The 26577-nt window shown below is 38.8% G+C and overlaps 1 protein-coding gene across 1 annotated transcript; it reads right to left on the bottom strand.

The window, feature by feature from the left end:
- Window positions 1-267: 267 nt before the first annotated feature.
- LOC137713567 (trihelix transcription factor PTL-like) lies at window positions 268-3277 on the bottom strand. The gene is made up of 2 exons (XM_068452877.1): window positions 2605-3277; window positions 268-1574 (listed from the first exon to the last, which is right to left on the bottom strand). Exons 1-2 carry the CDS (start codon window positions 3072-3074, stop codon window positions 446-448), a joined length of 1599 nt encoding a protein of 532 aa, XP_068308978.1. The 5' UTR covers window positions 3075-3277; the 3' UTR covers window positions 268-445.
- Window positions 3278-26577: the final 23300 nt, after the last annotated feature.

The raw sequence follows: 26577 nt of genomic DNA on the forward strand, positions 1-26577 counted from the left end.
CATTTTCATGATACAGGAATTAAACTTTTCCATAAAGGATAAAACCTTAAAATATAGGCTAGGATGAAACCGCAACGCTAGCAGCACCGCAACCTATCCAAATCCATAATTATTTCCCTCTAAAAATTCCATGTCCTAAGACTTTAGTTCCATGATTAAAACATCAATCAAACCCTACACATCAATATCCCCCAGTTAGCTCCTTGCTTACACGATCATACAGTAAGCTCCACCTCACATGAGAGAGAGAGAGAGAGAGAGAGAGAGAGAGAGAGAGAGAGAGGTTTTTTTCAAATTTGTTAAACCCCATAACAAAAGTCAAACCTCTCCTTTCAAAGTTCAAACCCTCCTGCTAGATTAGAGCAACTGAGCAAGTTGTCTTCTGCAGCTAGCAGATGATCACCTAATACAAAGTAATAATATTACACCTCATATAATATTGTCATCACTGGTTTTGGCTTTCCGTGCTGAGCTTCAATCCATAATTTTCCCACAAGTTCTCCCCCTCACTCATCAAGAAGGGAAAACAATTTTCAGGCACTGCATTGCTCCCCACATTATTTGCATTATTCCCACAATTAGGAGAATTGTTAGAACCATCATGGTTACCTTGTTCATTACTCATTTCACCACAATACCCTCCCTGACTACTATATAATGAGGAACAAGACTCATTGCTCTGAAAGTAACAAGCTGCCGATGCACTTCTTGAATTTGCATTCTCCTTTCGCTTCTTATTCAATAACTCCTTGGTACTCCTACTCATGTTATGAACTATTTGATCACGATCATGATGATCAGGTGATGACGAATTGTAATTAGTAGCTTTTGCTTGATCAGTTGATGATGATCCTCCCGATATCTTGTGCAATGCATCCATCAAAGCTTTATCCCTAGCTTCAATCCATGCCCTCTCTTTGGCCCAAAACTTGTGCTCTCTCTCAACCCTATCAACTTCTTGTTTTCTCCACTCCTCCTCTCTCACCACTCTCTCCCTCTCCTTTTGCTCAAGGGTTCTCATTAGCCTCTCCAACCACTCCTCTTGCTTCTCCATTAGCTTCCTCATTTGCACATCGATAAACTCTTTTATCTTCGCCTTCCAACCCCTCCCCCCGCCACCCCCTCTTCTCTTCCTCGTTGTCTTCACCTCCTGCAGATCATCGTCCATTGCGGCTGCACTGACATCATTATTAATGTCTTGATCTTCTGAGGAGGAGGTTTCAAACTCGGATGAATTCGAGAGGCTAAGGCTGTCGCAGTGCTTTTGATCAGATGATTGATGATGATAGGGAGTAGTGATCTCTTGATTTGCTTGAGCATTGCCGGCTGCTTGGTAACGATAATTGCTACTATTATTACCGACGAAATGGGTTTCTACAGGTAAAGATGGTGAGACTACGGCGTTGGTGGTTTCTCCATAGAGAGCTTCGAGCTGTCGAAAGAACCGATAATGCTTGCCATCTTGTCTTCCAGCCTTTCCTTCCTTTGTTTTCTTGTAGTACTTGTACAAATTTTCAAACTTCTCTCTACATTTTTTCCCACTTCTTTGATACCCATGTTCCTCAAACATGATCCTGCGACAAATTTAATTAATGCATGGTAGGCAAATGCAGTAAATAAATTTGGATTTTAACAAGGAAAAAAAACCCAAAAAGAGATTTAACACTTTTTAATAGTAAAAATCCCTAATCTGAGTAGTGTCGGCATGTAATTAAGCAAGATATCAAGTGATTGATTGTGTGAAGAAGTTAATAGTAGAGAAACCCTAAATTGAATTCTAAAATAGACCAAGCTAAAAACCATTAAACATTGTGTCCATGTGAAATAGTGATGATCACTCCTTTGCTAATGATGATGTTACGCTATCCCAATTTAGCATATGACCATTCAAAAAAATTCTAATGAAAGATAATGTGTAGTCTTTAGGAGGAGGAGGAGGGGTAGGTTGGGGGGGGGGGGGGGGGGGGGGGGGGGGTGATATGGGTGGGGTGTGGGTTGGTGGGCAATTACATTTCTTGTAGATCATGCCTTTCCAATATCAGACAAAAACCAGTCGATTGATAGTAGTCAAGCATGGAAGAGGACAAGTATTAACTATTTTGCAGAAATAAGAATAAAAACTTGTTTTTGAAAGAAGGTCACATTTGCAATACAGAAATCGTATAGAAAAAGGGTTCCCAAATTGATTTAGGGCCAGTTTGGGCAACACGAAAGTGATCAGATCTTAAAATGAATGAAGAAAAAAAATAGCACCTCAGTTCGAAACTGATGAACTGAAATTGCTTGTTCAGTCATTTTCCAACTCAAAACATAGAAAAACTATCCATAAATTGCATCAAATTATTTTTAATTAACAAAAAGAAACAAAATAGAAGTACCCAAAATAAGATTTTGCTTAAACATCCATGCCAACTTGCACCAATTAATTAAGAGAGATCACATAATAATGAAGACCAAAACAAGTTTAACAAACCAAGAATGAACAAAAAAAATTCAAAAAAAAAAAAAAAAAGAAAAAAAAAAAGAAGAAGAGAGCAGATAATTAGGGTATATGCTATGAATGGTTATATACTTGTACAAGTGTGTATGTATGTATTTACATACCTAGAGACTTCATCCCAGAGAGGACCCTTCTGATTAGCCTCTTTGAACTTAAAATCAAGCCGTGATCGGATCTCCAGAAGAGTGAGAGTCTCTTGCCTCGGCCACCTTCCAGACCCTTCGCCGCCAAGACACCCGCCAGCTTCAGTCTCCAAGCCACCGCCACTAAGGGAAGGAGCTGCTGTAACAGTAGTAGGAGTAGTGACACCTCCGGCAGCACTAGTAGAGTCCGGAGAGCGAAACTCATGATGATGGTGAAGCCCACGAGAGATCATCTCGTGGGTTTGAGAACGGCCCATCATCATGAGCTGCTCGTACGGATGGTGTTGATGATGAAGAGTAGGAGGAGGTTCTCGGTGGTGGTTCGGGAAGAGCTCGGTGGGGGATTGTAGTGGGATGGTGGGGAAGTGAGTCCGACCTCCGTTCATGAGTTGCCGGAGATCGGACATGTTGTACTGATCCTCCATTTCCATGGAGAACAAAGAAGAAGAACAAGAAACAAATGTTCACTTAAAAGAGAAATATTGAGAGAAAAATGAAGCACAAAAAGAAGAGTGGGAGAGGAAGAGGAGGAGAGAGAGAGAGCGGCAGAATCGGATCGTGTCGTTCACGAAAAAGCTGGAATTTAAGCACAGGACAATGGTCCCATGTCTGAGAGTGTGTGTGTGTGTTTATGTATCCATGTATACGACTAGTGACTCATTTTGTCCAGAGCGTGAAATTTGTAGTGTTTGGACACCAGGATAAGCAAAGAATGCAACTTGGAGGATTATGGATGCAGATAGATTCTATCCGATGTTTTTGAAAACCCGTAACATGATATTTATTCTACTTAAAATATAAGCTTATTTTGATCTACGCTTTTTGTAACTCGATTTCAATCTCAATGTACTCTCTGAAACTTAAAAGTCGTCACTTTACTCTTTAGAACTTCATTGATCTCACTTTACCATCTGAAACTCAAAAGCCGTTACTTTACTCTCTGAAACTCGATTTCAATCTCACTTTGCCTCCTAAAACTCAAAAGTCGCAACTTTATTAATATTCTTCACTTTACTCAATATCCACTCCCCTTTAGTCCATACATTTATCTCTTCTCCCTCTATCTCCAGCCACCTTATCATTAGTTCCAATTATTTTGTTATTCCTTATGTTCTTAATGGAGGTGGTTGGTGAAGAGAGAAGATAGTTTTTATTCTAAAAATAGAAACAAGGCAATGTAGAACAAATTGTGAGTTTCAAGAAATAAAGTTACGACTTTTGAGTTTTAGGGACAAAGTGGGATTGAAATCGAGTTCCAATGAGTAAAGTGACAACTTTTGATTTACATGGGTAAAATGAGATCAAAATTGAGTTCTAAAGAGTAAAGTGACGACTTTTGAGTTTCAGAGAGTAAAGTGAGATTGAAATTGAGTTATAAAGAACATAGCTAAAAATGAGCCTAAACTATAACATGTTTATTTTGTCTTCTATAAATATACTTAAAAGTGGATTATATTAACATTATCGTTTACGAATATACTTAACACGTGTAATGGCATAAATTTTCTCCTGTATGCAAGTGCAGAGTTGTATTTGAGATGGCGAATAGATAGCGAACACGTGGAGATGGGAGTGGAGGACAGTATGGTAGTGACATGCTGACGCGTGTACAGTGCATGGGATCGGGTCCTTTTGACCAATGACTTTGTGGCAAAGTTTTTTTGGGGCGTGCTGCGTGCCGTTTGCATAAATGGGAAAAATACGATTTGTCATTTGGTGGGAAGAGGGGAAAGCCATTGGGTTTAGGATATGGGGGAGATCGTTTTGGGAGAGAGTCCTTTAAGGATATAAGTAAAAGGGTGAGAGAGAGAGAGAGAGAGTTCAGGATGGAAAGAAAGGGTGGTGCCGTGTGCAGTGGCGCAGGCAGTGAAAACTGCATGCAGTTTCAGAAGATGCAGCTGCAACAAGAGAAGGACTAGTGTGAGTAAGTGAGTGAGTCCACTTATATATATAATATATGCCTCTTTTTCTATTTTCATGGTGTGCCTCTTTTACTTCACTGAAGGAGTCTCTCTCTGCTTTCGTGCCTCATCTATAGTCTTCTACAAGGGATAGCATGTATAATAGGTATCATGCTCATTGAGTAGCTCTATCATGAGCTAATAAAGCCCCCATTAACTCCAAAACCATACCAATTGGATGGCATTTTGAAGTTGTACTGGTTCCATAGTTGTTGAGACGAGTATTTCGAATACTTGACCATTCACATCCATAACACCAGCACAGAGAAAATATGTCCTATAATATTGACAGCATTCTAGTGTACCACTATCCAATGAGTATGTGTTGTCTGTCTAAAATTGGAATGTTTTTTAGCCAAAATAGTTCTTGAAATGGACATAACTTCCCATTTTGATCACTGAGATTTAAAATCAATAAAACTGGTTTCTGAGTTTGCGTACCATCAATCATTTTGGTATTTTCTTGAAAAATCTCTTTTAAATAAGAAAAAAAAATGAAAGAAAAAAAAACCTTAATTTTTGTCAATTCATTTTGACCCGTTGTTTATTAAATTGAGGGTATTTTTGTCATTTTGGTATTTATTTAGTAGATTTTTTTTATGGAATGACTGAGGGTAGACAAATTGAGAGACCACTTCTATTGATTTCAAAAGTCATGGACCAAAATGATGAGTTATGTCAATCTCAGAAACTATTTTTGACTAAAATGCCAAATAGAAACAAGAGTTAAAAATGTAAATGACGAGATTCGAACCTAAGCTACATAATGGGCAGCCTAATTTGGTATCAAATTTTTACATCGATATTTTTACACTACGAGGAAGGGGAGTTTGGCTAAGCCACACAATGGGTGGCCAAATTTGGTATCGAATTTGCCATCCACGAGATTTGAACCTAAGACCTCTCATTTCCAAATGAAAAGGAATATCACCAAACCGTAGTAATGAGTGGCTAAACATTACGTTCCTTAAAAGACGAATAATTCGGATTACAAGATTGATTAAGTTTGTCTACAAGCACATCACAAAGTTAATTGTGATAAACATGAGCAAGAGAAATGTATGTGTTAGGCACATTAACATTGTTAAAGTGTGAAACACCCTTTCGTAATGGTCAAAGTCAATCACCCATTTGCTAAAACTAATCACACTTTAGAATCTTTGCTCATGTTTTCAATTTTCAACTTGCCTATAAAAGCATTTAAATTTTATATTTGGAACCATAATTTTCACACTAAAAATGCATTAAGACCCAATTCCAGTATAATCCCATAATCCCTAGCCTATTTCCAAATCATGATTAATACTTTGGCTCATGTTTTTAATTTTCAACTTGACTATAAAAGCATTTAAATATTATGTTTGGAACCATAATTTTCACACTAAAAAATGCATTAAGACCAAATCATAATTATATAATCCCTATGTCCTAATGATCATGATTAATATTTTACCTTGGAAAGTACTTTAAATCCAATGTAAGAGTTATTTTCCAGTGCTTCTTTTCTTTGAAAAAAGAGGAATTCTTGTTTGGACAACTCAGACTTGTTAAAAAATGGTGGTTCTTTGGCTAGCTTGCACAAAGATTTTATCTTTTGTCTTCATATTTTTCATTGGCTTTTGACACAAATCAAGTCTACATGGTGGAATGTATTTAGAATATGTCCGCATCACTTCGTTAGATGATATTTATTGAATATCACCATGAAATTAAGGTCTAAGAGTGAGAGGTATGTACTTATAGGGTTGTGTTGCATGTATAAATTCATAAATAATGTAATTAATAGTCTATGAAATTTTCTTCACATATTTTCAACGACAAAAACATGATTTTAAGAGAATGAATGGTTTCAATTAAGATTTTTGTACTGTAAAATAACGTCTCATTAGTCAGAAAGGAGGGGGTTCCTCCATGTGAATGAAGTATTATTAATACATGGCCAAATGTCAATTGAAAGATAATCCCTCTTTTGTTTAATACTCATAATAGTTTCTCAAATCTCAAGCCAAAAGGATGGAAAAAGAGTCTCAAAAAAAGGCCAAATAACTATACCTCGAAATCGGAGTAGGATTCTTTCTTCTTCTATTCCCCTCTCATCCCCTTCTCTCCTCTCATATTTGCATTTTGTTTCTATAAAAAATCAATATAAGATGTTGATGTAACTTAATTATAATCGTTCAAATAAGAGAAAAAGAAAGATGAGAGATTAGAAGGAGAGAAAATCCTCATTCCTCGAAATCTAGCAAAACAGGGCCCTCAAGGCCCTCAAGTATTGTAGCAAAATTTATATGGCTATGAAAAAATAATTGAAAGAATTTTCTACAGTAGTAGTACTGCTGCTATCTGAAGAGAAAATTTTCTGTGTAGCGGAAGATCTTACTGCCGATGATTTATGGAGTGTACCCCACTTAATCTGAGTACACTGGACCATTAACTTGTAATATTTCAACACACAAATATCAAGCCCATGTGATTACCAGCAGTCGATGGTGAGTGACGTATGTAGACCAGATTTTTACTGACATATTTGTACTACATAACTCCTTCCTCATTTAATACGGCTGCAGAACTCGACCCTCTTCTCGTCGCTTTCATCTCCACACAGTCAGTTTAGTTAATCACTAAATCTTGCATGTTTCTCATAAATGAACAATCATTAATTTTAGGTTTTGTTTAACACTATTAGGGTTATGAACTTTATGGCTATATATAGCTAGAGTTGTTTGAAAAGGGTAAGCAATTAATGCTTAATTGCTATCTTAACTTTTAAAAGGGATGTTTCCCCTAATGGACGGTCTGAAACGATTGCTATTACCAGTTTAGGTTAAACTTAATTTGGAGAAACTATTTAAAAGCATCTCCAACAACCTCGCTATTGGTCTCGTTATCTTATTTGCAGAACAACGCGTCTCAAGATTTAGTGATGAGGAGAGAGATTTACAAGCCATCTACACATAAATTATTATACTGTCACTGTTCTTCACTCCCTCCTTCCTCTGTGGAGATCCTGAGTTGTGGACTGGCGAATATGACAATGGAGCGACAGATTTGTAGAGATAGACAAGAGTCTCGACTGGTAGATGAGACGGCAGAGCAGATGAGATCTGGGTTGAGTGGAAAGAGAAGGAACAACATCCCAACCTTTTCTTTCATGAAAATGTAAATCTCAACTTACACTCTTAGAATTTAGATTCTAGAATATTAGTTACATATACAACATTCTAACCCGTCTAACCGACCAGATAAGGATATGAAATAACAAAATCGACCATGCCCAATCTAGCTGGCAACTATCCATACTGTAACATTATGTAAGAAGCATCTATTTGTTATAATTTGTAATAGTACAAATGTAGTCAATGAATAACCACGATGGATCGTAAATCCGTCACGGGACTAAGAAAATGTGAAACTAATCAGAATCACAATTAGTATAAGGAAGAATAAACCACATAATCTCGAATGCATGCGTCAATACGTTTTTATGTTAGAATTTTGCATGTATATTGTTCGAAAGATGACCCTCAAGCGAAATTATTCATATCATGAAACCATACTATGTACAATCGGGGTGGATGGAAGTACGAACCAAGGTTGTCCCAAGACCATCTATAATCCGAAAACTATACATGTGAAGGTCCTTTGATAACCTCTAAATGTTTGGTACTAGTATTTTTTGTACCTACTAAATGTTTGATGTTATGTATGCTGAGCATATCTCGATAGGTTGCATCAACAAGACTTGACAAATTCTCTCTATATCACTCATTTGATTGCTTCGGTATATGCCTTTATTTGTTGATATGTTGGTGACATGATTTGGCTGTTGACAATAAGTTTGCCAAGAGTTTATGAAATGCCTCAATGAACATTTTTTTTTTATACGCTTTCACACTTTGTTTCTATTTAAAAAACTTTTATTTAATCCATAACTGCCAAAATTTAAATCTTGAATCCACCATTGCATACAATTAAACCATGTCATGTGATTTCTATCCCAACTTTTTGTGTTTTTGTAAGTAATAAACCAAATTTATTTAGGCAAAAACAGTTTAGACTAAGGGCTAATTATGGATGTGAAATAATAGAAGAAAGGGTATGGGGACGTAGTGTACAGAAGAATCTCAGTCTTTTCGTGTCTCTGAGTCCTGAGCAGTCTGAGAGAGAGTCAGATCTGATAGCTTGCTTTTGAAGCAGCAGAACGTTCCATCCATGCATATGCACATCTATGCACAACCAAATGAATAATAAATTAATAATAACAAATAACAACGAATTATACAATTAAAAGGTGCACGAGTGGCCCATAGACCACGCTGATCAGGTGCTGCAGAACCCTACCCCCTAAACCCTAGTCCCTACCCCCACTCTCTTCCAATTATAGTCCTTGCCTTCCTCACCCCTTCTGACGTAGCATCATTGAGGACTGAATGATTGGATCATGGTGTCTTCGCCATAGCCAGCCCTATGGATGGGATATTTTTCCCAGAACACAAGACACGTAATGTATTACTTGATACAATATGAGTCGATAACTTTTTCATTATTTTATGTGTTTTTAGATAAATTTATGTATTATAAATTAAGTAAAATAATTTCATTTGAATGTGTTATCACTGCACCTTCTATATGTAGAGACGGGAAGGACAGATGAGCGAGAGAAACCTTAGACAAAAAATATGGGAGGTTGGGGTCCTACTAGTTTAGCTGACAATCACATCGTTGATGGCTAGATTCATGATGAACGTACAGGATTGATGGATGGATGAAAATATTTCAAAAAGAAGACGGACACACGGAAGGGCAAAGATAAAAGGATCGACCCCTTTACTTTTCTTATTGATTCTTTTGGGCCTGGCTATATAGCTGGAACATAACATCACAGCATAGCATAGGATTATCGAACTTGTTCATGTAAATCTAAAAGGGGTTGAGCCCTAAAGTATGAAAGTCCTCCCTCCTTTTTCTCCTTTTGTTTCTCTTTACTTTTGGTAGAAATCTCATCACTGAGATTTGAATTTAATAATTAAAAAACAGTGTCAAACTACATATTATATATATTGGTAGATTTTTTATTCAAAATTTTGAGCATGAAATTTGAATTGAGGATTCAGATGGGTGGCCAGTGTGTAGCCCTATGGTTGTCGCCGCGGGGGGGGGGGGGGGGGGGGGGGGGGGGGGGTGTGGTGGTGGGGTCCTAGATTTTTCAATGTTCTTGTTTAACTTGCCCTTTGTCACATCACTTATCAGAGATTGTAGGCCTAATAGCAGGTAGGTTAAGTTCAGTTTCGGGCAGATATTTTGAAAAATAAAATTATTATCAGAATGATGTCGGCCTTTTTGTAGTTGATGATAAACTGACATCGCCGTGCAGCATTGGGTTCAGTAATTAGGTATTGAGGTAACATAAAAAAATTCAAATGTTACATCCTCTCCTGAATAAATAATGGCAAGTGCCTTTCGTTTTGTATGAATCTTTAGCTGGCGATTATTGGAAAGATATCAAATTGCTACGAAATTATCCGTTCTGAGTAACAATCCGACCTTAGCTCAGTTGGTAGAGCGGAGGATGTAGTTGTAGATAACAAACATTCTTAGTTATGTCCCTTGCTGATTAGGTGTGTAAGTTCTTTTTTTCGTTATCAATAAAAATTTCTTTATACCTTAGAGGTTTCAAAAAAAAAAAAAAAAACACAAATATATATATATATATATATATTAGTTATGTGTTAATTGTTACTGGACATGAACAACGCACATGAATAACATATGACTTGGTACATGATAAACAATATTTAAATCGATTGATTTTGATATTGTTTGTAGTTTAGAAATTGTCGATCAGAAGCAACTGAGTAAACTTGACTGACTTGATGAGTTGTGAGGCTATGATAAGCAACTGAAAATGGAGGAGAGACATATATAAACAAATAACAAGCAACTAGCCATCTTTATTAACTACATTGAGAAAGAATTAAAGAATAATAAGGAATGGAGGAAAATGAAGAAATAGAGAGAAACAATTGAGAGAGAGAAAGAGTAAACTGTATGAATTGTATTTCAGACTTAATGAAATGGATCCTCACAATTACAAAGCTTTCACACACACACACACACACACACACACACACACACATATATATATAGCTTAAAGCTTCCCTCTTACACTTCTAACAGACTACTAACTTCTTAATTAACAACTTAACAACTTTAGTATGACACGGTAGCTTCACTAACTAACCAATGTTGAGCTATCATTTATTGATACTCAACATCCCCCCTCATTCTCAACTAGATTTCTCAGTTTGAAATTGTATGAGTGCTTGAGAAATGCAGGACTATGAAGTCCTTCTTATCCATATACTCCTAGTCTTTCTGCCCTCATCAACTAATCCTCCATGGCTGCAAGCATTGAAAATACTCAAGAATGGTACAATTTCATACTCGTCGATCATCTTTCCAAAGAAGTTCAGCCCCTCAATGACAGCTCAGTATTGGTTAGTTAGTGAGGTTGTCATGTCATTCTAAAGCTGTTAGGTTGTTAAGAAATTAGTTAGTCTGTTAGAAGAGTAAGAAGGAAACTTTAAGCTACATATATATGTGTGTATAAAATCTCTGTAATTGTGAGAATCCGTTTCATTAAGTCTAAAATGCAACTCATACAGTTTACTCTCTCTCTCTCTCTCTCTCTTTCTCTCTCTCTCTCTCTCAATTGTTTCTCTCTAGCTAGTTCTTCATTTTCCTCCATTCCTTATTGTTCTTTGATTCTTTCTTAATGTAGTTAATAATCTTCACTTCTTGATCTCGTACGTAGGGGTGGGCACGGTGCGGTTCGGTGCGGTTCCACCCCTAAATTGGAACCCGAACCGAAATATATTAACGGTTCGATTCGGTGCGGTTTCACTTAAATTTATGACTAGAACATTACGGTTCGGTCTACACCGGTTCCGATTCGGTTCTTGCCGGTTTACGGTTCCTAATAATAACTTATTTGAACACCAAATCATTATGCATTTAAATACATCTTCTAAAACTGATTACATAAAGTTGCATACAACACATCTTTTTTAATGCAAATGTCTTTGGTAGTGGCACCAAATCAACAAAAAGAGACAACTAAAATACATATGCACTGGTCAATCAGTCAACAAACAAAAAAATGATGAAACAAATTGCAAGTTTTCAGACTTCAGAGAGCAAGCAAGAAGCAGCAGCTCCTGTACACAATTTTTTCAACCTATTTTTCAACCTATTATACCATGACATGTGTGTGTATATATAATTTATTTATTTATTATTAATAAAACGGTTCGGTTCGGTTCAGTCGGTTCTTGGTCATTCGAAACCGGAACCAAAACCGGTTTGAACGGTTCAGTTCGGTTTTTCACTCAAAGTTGACTTTTCCGGTCAACACGGTTTTTTTCGGTTTTTTTTTCTTACGGTTGGATGCGGTTTTGCGGTTTGGCGGTTTTTATGCCCACCCCTACTCGTACGTATTGCGAGTCCTTTCAAATTTGAAACTTTTCTTCTACATTAGTTTGCTGGTGTGTGTGTGTGATTTAGTGAACTTGTATCTCATATAAATGCATGTGTCATATATGTGTGATAGGTAAGTTTTATAAGCATGCAAGAAGGTTTCAGTAGTATGTTCATATATTAAACTTTCGAGGCATGCATATATCATTCTAAGCACAACATGATTAATAATCTTGGAATACTATCGAATCTTTGTCTTTTGTAAACAAATCAGAAGTAGTTTGCTCTAACTCAACACCAAATAACATGTCTCCATTGCCACTAAAATCTTCTTGTGTATGATCTGAGTTAACCGGATGTACTTTTGCTTGTTAATTACTACGTACTTATAATTGCAGAATTGAGATTAGCCAAGTTGGAGTTTAATGGAGATTGGAAGCAGCACTAAATATCTGAATTTCGTGATATTTTTAATTTGTACATTCTGTTTTATTTTGTTTCTTGTTTAGGCTAAATTTAATATTTTTGTAGGATCTTTTATAAATTAGGTATCTTAAATTTGTATTTATTTTAGATTTGGTTGTAATTATATTTCTTTTCAGCCAAGGAGTCTTGGTGCCCAAGTTTTCTCTCGCTACAAATATGGGTTCTTGTAATCGTTTTAAGAGGGTTGATGATTTAATAAAATTAAAAGAGATTTCTTTTATAGAACTTGCGGGTATCAACGAATTTATGGATGCCCTCATTTTGGCATTCTTTTTGTGAGAATCAACAAGATCGAGGAAGGTTGTGCTCGTTTCGATCTAATATTGTTTTGCTTACGCACTGCATCAAATAGAGCATTGTGCTGCCCCCTCAACACTCAAGTTTGAATCTCTTTCTTCGTGGTTTAGTTTAAATTTAGTGTTACTTTTATAAATGAAAATGTGTTGAAAATAATGAGTTCCTTGATTTAAGGAATGTTTTATTCCTTGTTTTATTCCATGTTTTATTCCTTGTTTTAAGGGGAATGTTTTTTTGTTTTTCTTAGTTTTCTTCCTCATATATACCCGAACCATTGTACATTGCATTAATAAGATATACACATCACAAAATTAAAGCTATAATTTCTATATGGTATCAGAGCAGGTTCATTTGTAACCTGTCTCTGCCATTCTTGCTGCTGCGATTTTTTCTTTCTTTCAAGGTCTAAGTCATGACTGAAGAAAGCCCTGTCAACCATGATAAGGAAACCCGGCACAATCTCTCTCCAAACTCCTCAGACGTTGAGGTTAACACCAATCAACGTTTATGTTCAGTTCTCTTGAACGAGTTCAATTATCTTCCTTGGTCTCGAGCTGTTTCACTAGCTCTCGGAGGCAAAGGGAAGTTAGGGTTTGTAAATGGAAGCGTGGAAGCTCCAGATCGTTCTTCCTCTACATACAATGCATGGCTCTGCAAAGATCAACTTGTCATGTCCTTGCTGCTCAACACCATGGAGAAACATGTTGCTGAAATTTTTAGCTACTCCAATTCCGCCCATGATCTTTGGAAAGCTTTGCAGGATATGTATGGAAATCAAAACAACTATGCACGGGTCTTCCAATTAAAGAAGGACATTGCCAGTGCTCAACAAGAAGGGAAAGCATTTGTTCAACACCTTGGGAGTCTCAAAGCCATGTGGAATGAGTTGGATGTATATCTCCCTCATACCACAGATCCTACCATTCTCCTAAAACGAGCTGAGGAAGACAAAATTTATCAGCTGTTAGGGAGTATGAGCTCTGAGTACGAGGACCTAAGGAGTCACATCTTGATGAGTCAAGACCTGCCTACCTTCAACAATGTTTGTGCAACTATCCAACGAGAAGAAGCAAGGAAGAAGGTTATGAATGTTGATCCCAATCCTAGATTAACGGAGACTCGGGCATATGCATCAAATTACAAGAACTCAGAAGCCAAGGTATACAAGGGAAGAAACACACATCTAAAATGCAAATATTGCAATGGTGTTGGTCATGAGGAAGACAAGTGTTGGGAACTTCATCCTGAACTCAAGCCTAAGTTCAGCAAAGATGGAAGGATGATACCAAGGTCCTCACAACAATTTCAACCTCATTTCAAGGCAAAACTTGCTAATGCTCACGCTCCTACTATCTCACAAGGATCCATGGAGTTCACTGCCAATCCATTATCATTGATCAATGAATTTGCAGCTTACCTACAAAGTAAGGGGCACGGAGGAGGCACACATGGTCAAGGCAATGAAGAGGGTAGTCACACAGCTATGTTGGGACAATTTGCCAGATTTCTTGCTGGAAATGAGAAAGTTCCAAAGGGAGAAGCACCAGGTATACTCAAAGCCTTTACTACTGCCCTATTAACTAGTACTGAAATTGATTGTTGGATAATTGATTCAGGCGCCACAGATCATATGACAAACAAAGTTACAAATTTACATCATTTTAAAAAATTTTCAAGCCCCTCACATGTGTCTGTTGCAAATGGAAAAAATGTCTTAGTTTTGGGAAAAGGAGAAATAAACTTACTCTCTCAAAAACCACCTTCCACTGCCCTCTATGTACTAACCTTTCCCTTCCAACTTTTGTCAATTGGAAAGATCACCAACACCCTAAACTGCCGTGCTATTTTCTCACCAAATAAAGTGATGTTTCAGGATGTTCTCACCATGAAGATGATTGGTGAAGGGGTCTTCATAAATGGACTTTACTACCTGTGCAAGAATGCATGTTTCACTCAGGCTCTTCAAGCTCAATCAAAGTCCATAGATGAAAACCAACTTTGGCATAGGAGATTAGCTCACCCCTCTGAACTTGTCTTGTCGAAACTGTTTCCAATTTTTTGTAACCCTTATCCTACTTGTGATACTTGTCAATTTTCTAAGTTTACTAGGCTACCTTTTGGTAATTCAATGTCTAGGACAAGTAAACCTTTTGAAATGGTACACACCGATGTATGGGGACCTGCAACTGAATCAATGGAAGGTTTTAAATATTTTGTTCTATTTGTTGATGATTTCTCTCGAACAAGTTTTCTATATCTTATGAAATCAAAAAGTGAAGTCCCTACCATTTTCAAAGACTTTCACATGCATGTTAAAACGCAATTTCAATCAAACATTAAGGTTTTAAGGTCAGATAATGGCACTGAATTTCTATCCAACAACATGCTTCAATACATAAGTTCTCAGGGTATCATACATCAAACCAGCTGTGTGGAGACTCCCCAACAAAATGGAGTAGCCGAGAGGAAAAATAGAGATCTCTTGGAAAAAACTCGTGCTCTCATGATTCACATGCACGTTCCAAAGAAATTTTGGTCGTTTGCCATCCTTACTGCCACTTATCTCATCAATCGACTTCCAAGTCGTGTGCTAGGGTTTAAATCTCCATATGAAGTTCTTAAGGGGAGGAAAATAGATTTGACACATCTCAAGGTGTTTGGTTGTGTGTGTTTTGTTCACATCCAAACCTTGAACCGTGACAAACTAGATGCCAGGGCAACCAAGTGTGTGTTTATGGGATACTCGACCACTCAAAAGGGATACAAGTGCTTCAATCCAGTCACTAAGAAGTGCACAGTTTCAAGAGATGTGAAGTTCGAAGAAGACTATCCCTATATTACAAGTCAGGGGGAGGATTTAGTTGACATGTTCCCACTCCCTCAAAACTTTAATTATCCGATGTTGGAAAATAGATCAGTCATTGTAAGTCCAGATTGTGAAGAAGTTCAAACTGACCAAATTACTGCCAGTGAGAGTGAAGACGAGCTCTACTCTGATCATTCTTCGCCCTCTACAGAGTCTCAGGTGATTAAAAGAAATCCTCCTCGAATCAGAAAACCTCCAGTTAGGTTGCAGGACTATGTTACATATGCCTCACGACATCCAATCAATGAATGTATCAGCTTTAGTAAGTTCTCAACATCTCATGCTACATTTCTCAGTGAAATTGATAAGCACTATGAACCAAGAAGCTTTCAAGAAGCATTTCTTCTCCCACAATGGAACCAAGCCATGAAAGAAGAGCTTTGTGCACTGGAAGAGAATTGCACCTGGAGCCTAGTTCAACTACCACCAGGAAAGAAGGCTGTTGGAAGTCGTTGGATTTACAAGACTAAATTCAAAGCTGATGGATCTATCGAGAGACACAAGGCTAGACTTGTTGCTCGAGGTTTCACCCAAACCTTTGGTGTAGATTATAAGGAAACATTTGCACCGGTGGCCAAGATGAACTCAGTCAGGGTTTTACTGTCAGTTGCAATCAATTGTGGGTGGTCACTCTACCAAATGGACGTGAAGAATGCTTTCCTTCACGGCGAGCTGCAGGAAGAAGTGTATATGCAACCTCCTCCAGGCTATGATGGTATTAAAGGCAACATGGTTTGTAAATTGCACAAGGCAATATACGGATTAAAACAATCACCAAGAGCTTGGTATGCCAAGCTCAGTTCTGTTCTGGAAAGGGCTGGATTCATGCGAAGTAATGCTGATTCTTCGCTATTTGTAAGAACTGGCACCAGGGGGAAGTTGGTGGTCCTCATCTATGTTAATGATCTTATCATCACTGGAGATAATACCGTAGAGATTGAGGCACTAAAACTCTCACTACATCAAGTTTTCGCTATCAAAGATTTGGGAAGGTTAAAGTATTTTTTGGGGATCGAAATGGCAACATCTTCAAAAGGACTGTTTCTACATCAACGGAAATATGTATTGGACCTCCTTCAAGAAGCAAAAATGCTTGACTGCAAGCCTGCTATCCTCCCGTTGATTGTAAACTGAAGCTCAGCATAGATGGAGAAACCATGCATGATGTAAGCTACTATCAACGATTAGTAGGCAAGCTCATATACCTCACTATCACTCGTCCAGATATCACATATGCAGTGAGCTTGGCTAGTCAGTTCATGCACTCTCCCACTGTTGATCACCTTAACCTTGTTAAGAGAATCCTTCGTTATCTTAAGGGTTCAATTGGGCAAGGAATTACAATGCATAACAATCAGTCCACTGTCATTAGTGGCTACACAGATGCAGACTGGGCAGGTAATGCAATTGATAGGAAATCAATCACAGGCTATTGTACATTTGTTGGTGGAAACCTTGTCACATGGAAGAGTAAGAAGCAACAGGTAATTGCTCGTTCCAGCGCAGAGGCTGAGTATCGAGCCATGGCGGCCACTGCTTGTGAACTCATTTGGCTTAAAGGGTTTCTTTCAGACTTAGGGTTTCCTAGTTCTACTCCTATGACGCTTATGTGTGATAATCAGGCAGCCATGCACATTGCTGCCAATCCTGTGTTCCATGAAAGAACCAAACATATTGAAGTGGATTGTCATTTCATCAGAGCTCAAGTTCAAACGCAAATCATCCGGACCATGTTCACACGAAGCCATGATCAACTAGCAGATCTTTTTACAAAGGCACTAGCATCATCTCAGTTTCATCGGTTATTGGGCAAGCTTGGCTCAGTGAACCTCCTCGATCCAGCTTGAGGGGGAGTGTTGAAAATAATGAGTTCCTTGATTTAAGGAATGTTTTATTCCTTGTTTTATTCCATGTTTTATTCCTTGTTTTAAGGGGAATGTTTTTTTGTTTTTCTTAGTTTTCTTCCTCATATATACCCGAACCATTGTACATTGCATTAATAAGATATACACATCACAAAATTAAAGCTATAATTTCTATAAAATGGCTTACCAGAAACTGGTAGGTTAAGTTCATGTCATGATTATTACAAATGATGCATTGGGATATTTCATCTAGCTATCTGTTCCAAAAAGATCAAAACCTATGATCTTAAGCATAGCATGCTAACTACATAGCATAGAATAATCAAGTGTCGATTTCTGATTCGACGAACTATTGTACAAAAAATCCATGACAACTATTTAGCTGACTATAAATCTACTTCATCCAATGAAAGTATCTCCCATGGGACAAACTCAGCAGACCATTGTAGTCGTTACCGTATGAGAAGAAATCCAGCCAATTCATCAAAATCAAATGTAGTGGGGACAAGTTTGATTATAGCTATGGGACCCCAATGCATGATAAAGAAAGGTTTTGATAAGGATTGTTGAATAATTACAGCAAGAAAAAAAGGATAATGTGACATGAAAAAGTGGGAGATTAGCAAGAGGGAGTTAGTCCAACTAGGGTTTAATTACATGGCCGGAAAACATATTGAAGAGGGAATAGGATATTTGCCAACTAGATTAGGCTTTTTCGCTTTTGGGCTGTTGGTGGCTAAAAGTTGTCTCATCGGTATATGGGAGTGAGTTGTCACCCTAAAAAGCTTAACCGTGAAAATTAAGAAAGTTGGAGGTTTTGATTTAGTGTTTAGTAAAGGAGTATCTTTTTATTGGCAAAAGTCTCTTTGTTTTGAATCATAGAGTCCCATCAAATATGAACAATTAGTGCCTTTGAGAGTTTGAGAGAAATTTGTGAGAGAAGCAATTGAGAAGAAACTGAGAACTTGTTCATGATGTATGGAGGGCTTTGGTGGCTTTGCCAATGGGTTTCACGGAGTTTTTAATTTAGTTTCAATTATGTTCGTTTACTAACAAATCTCAATATTAAATAGGGTCTGTTTGATAACGTTTTGTATTTGAACACTAACTATACTAGCTCTTTGTACCATCTTAGTTGACTACTTAATGTACCATCTTTCTAATAGAAGTAAGGTGGTCCACATGTTAAAGAGATGACATACGATATAGTTCGTTGAGAGAGGAACAAATGCAAACCTATGCATGCCGCCGTAACCTACTAATCATCATCCCATATACAAATACTGCCATTCTCCTATGGGCCTGGCTGTGTTCAGTACTTTCTGCTGAGTCCCTAAAATCACCCTGCAGGGGTACTACACTCAAGCCCGACCCATCGTTGTTACCTGGCTTAACGCCAGTATGGATAGTTTAGATTAGCCAATGTTTTGTTGGCCAGAAAACTGAAAAAGAGCGAAAAATCCAGGATGATTTATGAAATGGCTTAATCCGTGACAAGAAGCAACTGATTTTCTGCATAAATAGTTTCAATAGATCCCAAATGGCTACTCGACCAAAATAAAAACCTTACATAAGTACTAGTTGTTAAGATTTTGGACGGGGCGTTGATACTAATAGATTAAGTACTGATATTATCTTCAACTTAACCACTTACTATTCTAGTAGGTGTGAGGTTTCTTCAACTTAACCTTACGAAATGATGTAATCCAAATGGGTACACTGTTGCTTAAACTCGAAGCGTTCGAGAGAGGCATAATTAGTATACCGAATAAACGCTACACGGCCAAGACACACAAGATTTCAAGTTAGGTTGGCCAACCTTTTTCATATTAGATATTAATGATATATATGCTTATAGCAACAGCTTCTAAGTAAGAATCCGGCGTTGTTTCTGTAAAAAAGAAGGATACTAGTTATATATTTCATTGTTTTCTTCATTTTCTGTTGCAGAATACGAGGTTTCTATACGATAAATGGTTGGTACCTACCCTAATCTTATACCGTCCCAGTTTTGCTATTTGGAACGGGACCAATTTGCTAAGAAGGGAAGCTATTATATTAATATTATCTCCTTGAAGAAGCCCTAATTCTTTGTCTACGGCGGTGTCTCTTTCAGAGTGTTCATGGTCTTTGGTTCGTGGGGAGCAGAACCCACAATTTCCTCTCCAACCACAAACTCAGCACGTTTAGATCTTTGATTAGGAATTTAGGATAACATAAAATTTGGTTCACTACTGTTCTATTGATTTTGAGGCACTGTGTATGACCAACTATGAAGGAGACATGTCTTAGGTCAATTCGGTAATGAAAATACTAGGACTTGGGCTTGTACGGATAGACAAGGCAAACAATATTATATAGGGTGATTCTGTATTAAATAATTAAAAAAATATAATATTAATAATATATTAACAAAATATCCTTATGATAATCATGAATAGATCAATCATGTCAATATTGTGATATATAAATGCATCTAAAATAAACAAAATTTTTCACTACAGTTGACACCTCTTTCTCACACTTTTTATATTTCAGAATAGGTCAATATAAATTCAGATATTACATTGCAACTTTTGTTATGCAAATCTTATATTTTTGTATGGGCCCAAAATAATATTATTGGGCCAAGCGTAGGTTTATGTTCGGCCCAAAACTTTTCTAAACGTACTATGGGTTGTCTAGTGGTCATAAGCCGCTTAGTTAGGGCAGTCGAGTCCTATTGCAATAAGGAGTGATTTGGATAAGAGCGGATGGGTCGAAGCCCTAGTGTGATAAGGAGTTTCAATGGAGTAAAGGCGCTAAGATTTGAGGAGTGAAGGTGGCCGGATAAAGAGTTTGGTTCAAAGTCCTAGTAAGAGTAGGATTGGCCGAGCCCTGGTTGGACTAGGATGAAGAATCCTAATCCAAGTATAGTTCTGATTCGGCCAAGATGAGATTGGCTGCTATAAATAAGAGAGGGTGCGTCATTTGAAAGCCCTTCAATTCAACACACAAATTACCCTGCGTAAACCTCTCAAACATTTTGATATTTTTTTATTTTCTTTTTCCGCCAACACACCTTCAGTTTGGATAAACAACACTGTGAAGGCAACCGGTGACATCTTCAGTTTGGATAAATAGCACTGTTGCCGTAGAATCAGCCGTTCCCGGAGCACCTTCAGTTTGGATAAACAGCACTGCGTCGAGGCTAACTGGTTACCTATCCAAGTCTCAGTCGAGAATGATTTTCGAATCTTTATTGGCAGAGGTCATCTCATTAGCCATCTCGGCAAAGTGAGGTGTTACAGGTTACTACATTCGGCACATTGAACGCCGAATTTGATATTGAACTTCGCAGAACTAGCAGCCTTATCTTCAAGTTCTAGAACCCGAAGGCCGAGACGTGTTCCTTCCTCGGCTGTAGTCGCAAGATCAAGAAGTCAACAACACGCCTAACGCCACATCAACATATTTTACTCTCCGGCCGAACTCGGCAGACTAGTTGGCACGCCCCGCACACAATCGAAGGACGTAGTTAGCTTATTAATTACTCGGCCTGCGCGCCACGTAGGCTTAGTAGTTTTTAGGGTCAACATTTTGGCACGCCCAGTGGGACCCAGTGCTAAAACTTCGAAGTTCATGACTTTTGAGACATGGTCAGTAAAAAAGAAAACAGTCATGAGAAAGTCAATGACCGACCTGCCGGTTCAGGGCCCTGGATAAGATTTGTCACAAGCACAAAATCCCCTTATTACTGTGACACTTGAAGTTGCAAGTGTGATGCACCGAGAAAATGAAGTTTGTCTCGGCGGCCAGCCTCGCAACGCAGAAATTCCTAACAAAACCACATGCATTTTAATCGAAGGGATAATGGAAGACTGCGACGAAGATGGTAGGGAAGGCTCTGATCCCTCGACTAGGTCGTTTCTTCAAAGACAACTTGATGAGCAATCTCGGCAGGTCGAGCAGTTGGTCAGCCAAAAAATGAACAGTTTGCTTGAGGTAATATGAATTAATGGTGATACACACACTAGATTGCTTGAACTATTAGTCAGTAAAGCCTTCGAAGATGGACAAGCCGATCAACCTCGACAACTTCCATTTAAGAGGAATCCACTACAAGCCAAGACAGAATCCGCTCAGCTCCAACTGATGGACTTGGAAAAAAGAAAAGGATCAAACGGTAGATTAGACAAATCCGACCAGAGAATGGAAACAATACTCGTCAATATGATCGAGGTCCAAAAGATGATCGATTCGGCCCTAAAAAAGGGGCCGAAGTTCCCAAAATTCATTCATCTATACCAGGCTTATGTGGAGAAGTTTGAATATCCTAAAGGCTTTAAGATCCCAAATTTTAGCCTTTTTGTTGGAGAATCATCCTTGTCTTCGTTATAACATGTAGCTCGGTTCACTGCGCAATGCAGAGATGTTAATAGCGACTTCCATAAACTGCGACTATTCAACTTCTCGTTAACAGGTTCAACATTTGCTTGGTACATCAACCTCCGGCCTAATTTCGTCCAAAGTTGGGAGAAACTGGTCGAAAAGTTCCATGAACAATTCTATCGCTCGGGGGTGGAAATGTCAGTTTCATCACTAGCTAGGATGGCTCAAACATCAGACGAGTCATCAATGGAATACTTAACAAGGTTCAAGTCGGCTAGAAATTGGTGCCGAGTACCTCTCCCTGAAGTTGAATTCGTCAGAATCGCTCTAAATGGCCTGGATGTGGAATATAAAAAGAAATTCTTGGGGGCAAACTTCCGAGATATGTACGAACTGGCCCAGCACGTCGAGCAATATGATTATTTGCTCCGAGAGAAAAAAATCTCGAAGTCCCTATCCCGGGGAACGATATACAAGAATCCCACGGTTAGTTATGCATTCGCCGAAGACGAGGATTTCCAATACGCTAGTGTGGACGCTATCGAGATAGTAATAGATAAACCATACGTTTGCAAGGCATTAACTTAAATTAATTCCAAGGATGCCAAAACCCGCTCGGCCTTTGAAAAGACGATTAAAACATCGAAAGTCTACACTTTCGACATCACCAAGGCTGATGCAATTTTTGACCAGTTGTTGTTGGCAAAGATCATTAAACTTCGGCTAGGACATAACATTCCTAAGGCCAAAAAGTTGAAAGGCAAAACGTATTGCAAGTACCACAACTCGAACAAGCATACCACTAACAATTGCATCGTGTTCCGTGATGCCATTCAAAACTGGATTGATAAAGGCAAGCTAAATTTTCCTGAAAAACAGATGACTGTCGACGTTAATCCCTTTCCTTCAACGATAATTGGCATGGTGTATGCTCATCTACCCAAGAGCAAAAGGAAATGGAAGGCTGAGTTCATCCCAGTACAACATGTCGTAAAGCAGATCTTTCAATCGCGACTCAAGATTGATTTATTTTCAAATGAACCGCCTACGGAGTTTTCGGAACCGGCCATTGTCGAATCTATGTCAGACTCCAGTGTAGAAGAAGCTATGGACCAATGGTTTTATACGGTCGTTGTAAAATACGCGTCATCCTAACCAAACCTATGGAGAAAACACTTCAGGCTCCAACACCTTGGCAACCGTCCATGCCCGCAGCGGCACCTCCAAAGGAACTCGGTGCTGGCCAACGCCAGAAGGTGTTCGAAAGGTTCGGTCATCAGGTACGAACGAACGGCCCAATCTCAGCCAGACGGTGTCTTAACTTTCTGATAGCCCCCTCGCCGATTCTCGACCGCAGTACAGCTCAGCATAAAAGATGAACCAGTTCAACTTTTAAAAGCCGGGTTTATTTAGATTGCTCAATACATCGAGTGGCTGGCCAATATCGTCCCGGTGCTAAAGAAAAATGGCGCCTTACGCATCTATATCGATTTCTGTAATTTGAATTTGGCAACCCCCAAAGATGAATACTCGATGCCAATCTTAGATTTGTTAATTAATGCTGCAGCCAATCATGAAATGTTGTCCTTCATGGACAACCATGCTGTCTTACAACCATATTTTTATCGCCGAAGCCGATGTTCACAAAATCGCTTTTTGTTGCTTGGGGGCACTCGGCATGTACGAATAGGTCGTCATGTTATTTGGCCTCAAGAACGTCGTTGCCACATACCAACGAGCTATAAATACCATATTCCATGATTTGATCGGTATGGTCATAGAAGTATATATCGACGATGTAGTAGTGAAATTGAAGAGCCACCGAACGCATCTGGATGATCTTCGGCAAGCGTTCCTTCATACGCGCTAGCATAATCTCAAAATGAACTCGGCCAAATGTGCATTCGGTGTATTGGTTGGTAACTTCTTAGGTTTTCTTGTGCACCATCGTGCATTGAAGTGGACGAAAATAAAGCTCGCGCGATCATTAGCGCTCTACCTCTAACGACCAAGAAGCAACTCTAGTCTTTACTCGGGAAGATAAATTTTCTCTGCCGTTTCATAGCTAATTCGGAGGGTAAAATGAAAGCGTTTTCTACGCTTTTGAAACTTAAGAACTCATATAGGTTTGAGTAGCGAGAAGAATATTAGGCGGCTTTCACGTAACTCAAGGTCTCTCTTATAACGCCATCGGTCCTCGTACCACCTCGAGGCGGTAGGCCTCTTAAGATATACATTTCGGCGACCGACGAGTCCATCGGTTGCCTCCTCACACAAGACAAGGATGTTGGACGTGAACAAGCTATCTTTTATCTCAGCCAGAATCTAAATTCGCCTAAGATCAATTATTCACCAATCAAGAAACTTTGCTTGGCTTTGTTTTTCGCCGCATCAGAACTTCGACATTACATGCTCTAATCAGCTACGCAGGTCATCGCCCAGACATATGTTATTCGTTACATGCTTACTCGACCTATAATAAAAGGCCGAATTGGGAAATGGACAATGGCATTATCAGAGTTCAGTTTGCAATACGTGCCCCAAAAAGCCATCAAAAGACAAGCTCTAACCTATTTTTGGCCTAGCACCCCTCTCCATATGGTTTTGAGGGCAACAAAGTCGACATCAGACTGGTCGAAACATGAGACAACTACTGGACGATACACTTTGATGGTTCTAGCACCTCGGCCTAGGCTGGTGTTGGCATCGTCATTCAATCTCCCGACCACTACCGTTGGTATTTCTCTCTCAAGCTAAACTTCAGTTGTACGAATAATCAGGCCGAGTATGAAGCTCTTATCATCGGCTTTCACGTCCTTCACGACTTAAGAACAGCCTGTGTCCTCATCCTTGGTGATTCCGAACTTGTGATTAACCAACTAAACGGCATTTTTGGTTGCATGAGTTGTACTTTGGTGCCTTATCACATGGTTGCCACCTATTTGGCCAAGTCATTTGAGAGAATTACATATGAGCACATTCCGCGTGTTCGAAACACTGATGCAGACGAACTCGCTCAAATAGCATCTAGAGCACAACTTTTGGGGGGCGAGCTAGGTTGGTCAATACCTATAGGACGACAATCTTACCCAGCCTTGGTTAATCAGCAAGTTCTCCAGCGCAATCACTTGATACGTACACGAGTGATGTTCTTACCATCGTTGTTAGAACGAGGAGATCCTGTAGAAGTATATGCTGTTTAGACGTTGCCAGACGATTAGAGAAGGTCGATTATACGATATCTCGATAACCCCAACGACAAACACGATCGAAGGACAAGAGTTCATGCCACAAACTACATGTCATACCAGAATGAGTTATATCAAAAGGGTGATGATGGTTTTTTGTTATTATGCCTCAGCCTACAAGAGGTTGCCCAAGCAATCGTCGAAGTACACGAAGGGATTTGTGGAGCTCACCAATCCGGCCGTAAGATGCATTAGATGCTACGTTGACATGACTATTTCTGGCTGAGTATATTGAATGATTGCATCGAATACGCACGAAGATGCATACAATGTCAAATTTATGGACCTATACAGATAATCTCGGCCGAATTACTCCACTCGGTTACCAAACCATGGTCGTTCAGAAGATGGGCAATGGACGTAATCGGCAAAATCACGCCATCTTCTGGAGCAGCAAAACACACGTGGATACTAGTGGCAACTGATTACTTCACTAAGTGGGTTGAAGCAAAATCATACGTCGAATTAACGACCAAAGAAGTTTGCAATTTTGTAGAAGAAAATATTGTGACCAGATTCGGTGTGCCAAAAACGATCATAATTGACAATGGCACGATCTTTACAGCCGACAGCTTTAATGAGTATACAGCGAATCTAAATATTCAACTCGAGCAGTCTACACCGTATTACCCACAGGCGAATGGGTAGGCCGAAACAAGGAATAAGGTTTTGATCGGTATTCTTGAAAAAATAGTAAGAAAGAGACCTGGTATGTGGCATTTGAAGCTAAATGAAGTATTATGGGCCTACCAAACTTCACTCCAATCAGCTATCGGAACGACTCCATATGCGTTAACCTATGGACACGACGTTATGTTACCAATCGAGCTAAGTATAAACTCGTTGCGAGTGATCAAACAAAGTAGTTTGTTCAGAGCCGAATACAGTCAAGCCATGAGACAAGAGTTGGAAGACTTGGAAAAAATTCGGCTTGACGCTTATAACTTATTAGTGGCACTGAAGAAGATTACCAAGCAAGCTTATAATCAACGAGTTAGAAAACAAAACGTTCGACGAAGCAGAGTTGGTTTGGCAAACCGTGCTACCCGTAAGAATTAAAGACCCTAGGTTCGGAAAATGGTCGCCAAATTGGGAAAGACCATTCGTCATTCACAAAGTTCTCGGCAAGGGGGCATACCACCTCAAAGATCAAACCGGCTTAATTCATAAGCTACCAATCAAAGAGAAATTTTTAAAGAAATATTATCCAATCACATGGGAGATGTGGGAATGAAGGTTCATTTCATTAATTCTACAAAAATGGTGTACAAAAGAGTTGATTAACTACCTTACGACTAAAATAATCCTAAGGAGAAGAAGGGATGAAAGCTTCAAGGGTGGCTTTCAATTCTAACCACCTTACT

The sequence above is a fragment of the Pyrus communis genome, chromosome 13 (assembly GCF_963583255.1).
Source record: "Pyrus communis chromosome 13, drPyrComm1.1, whole genome shotgun sequence".
Taxonomy (NCBI): domain Eukaryota; kingdom Viridiplantae; phylum Streptophyta; class Magnoliopsida; order Rosales; family Rosaceae; genus Pyrus; species Pyrus communis.

Bases quoted from the DNA above. Each gene is read 5' to 3' on its own strand.
- LOC137713567 (XM_068452877.1), bottom strand. From the start codon at position 3,074: ATGGAAATGGAGGATCAGTACAACATGTCCGATCTCCGGCAACTCATG. The intron at 1,575-2,604 runs GTATGTAAATAC...AATTTGTCGCAG, and splicing joins CTCTGGGATGAAGTCTCTAG to GATCATGTTTGAGGAACATG.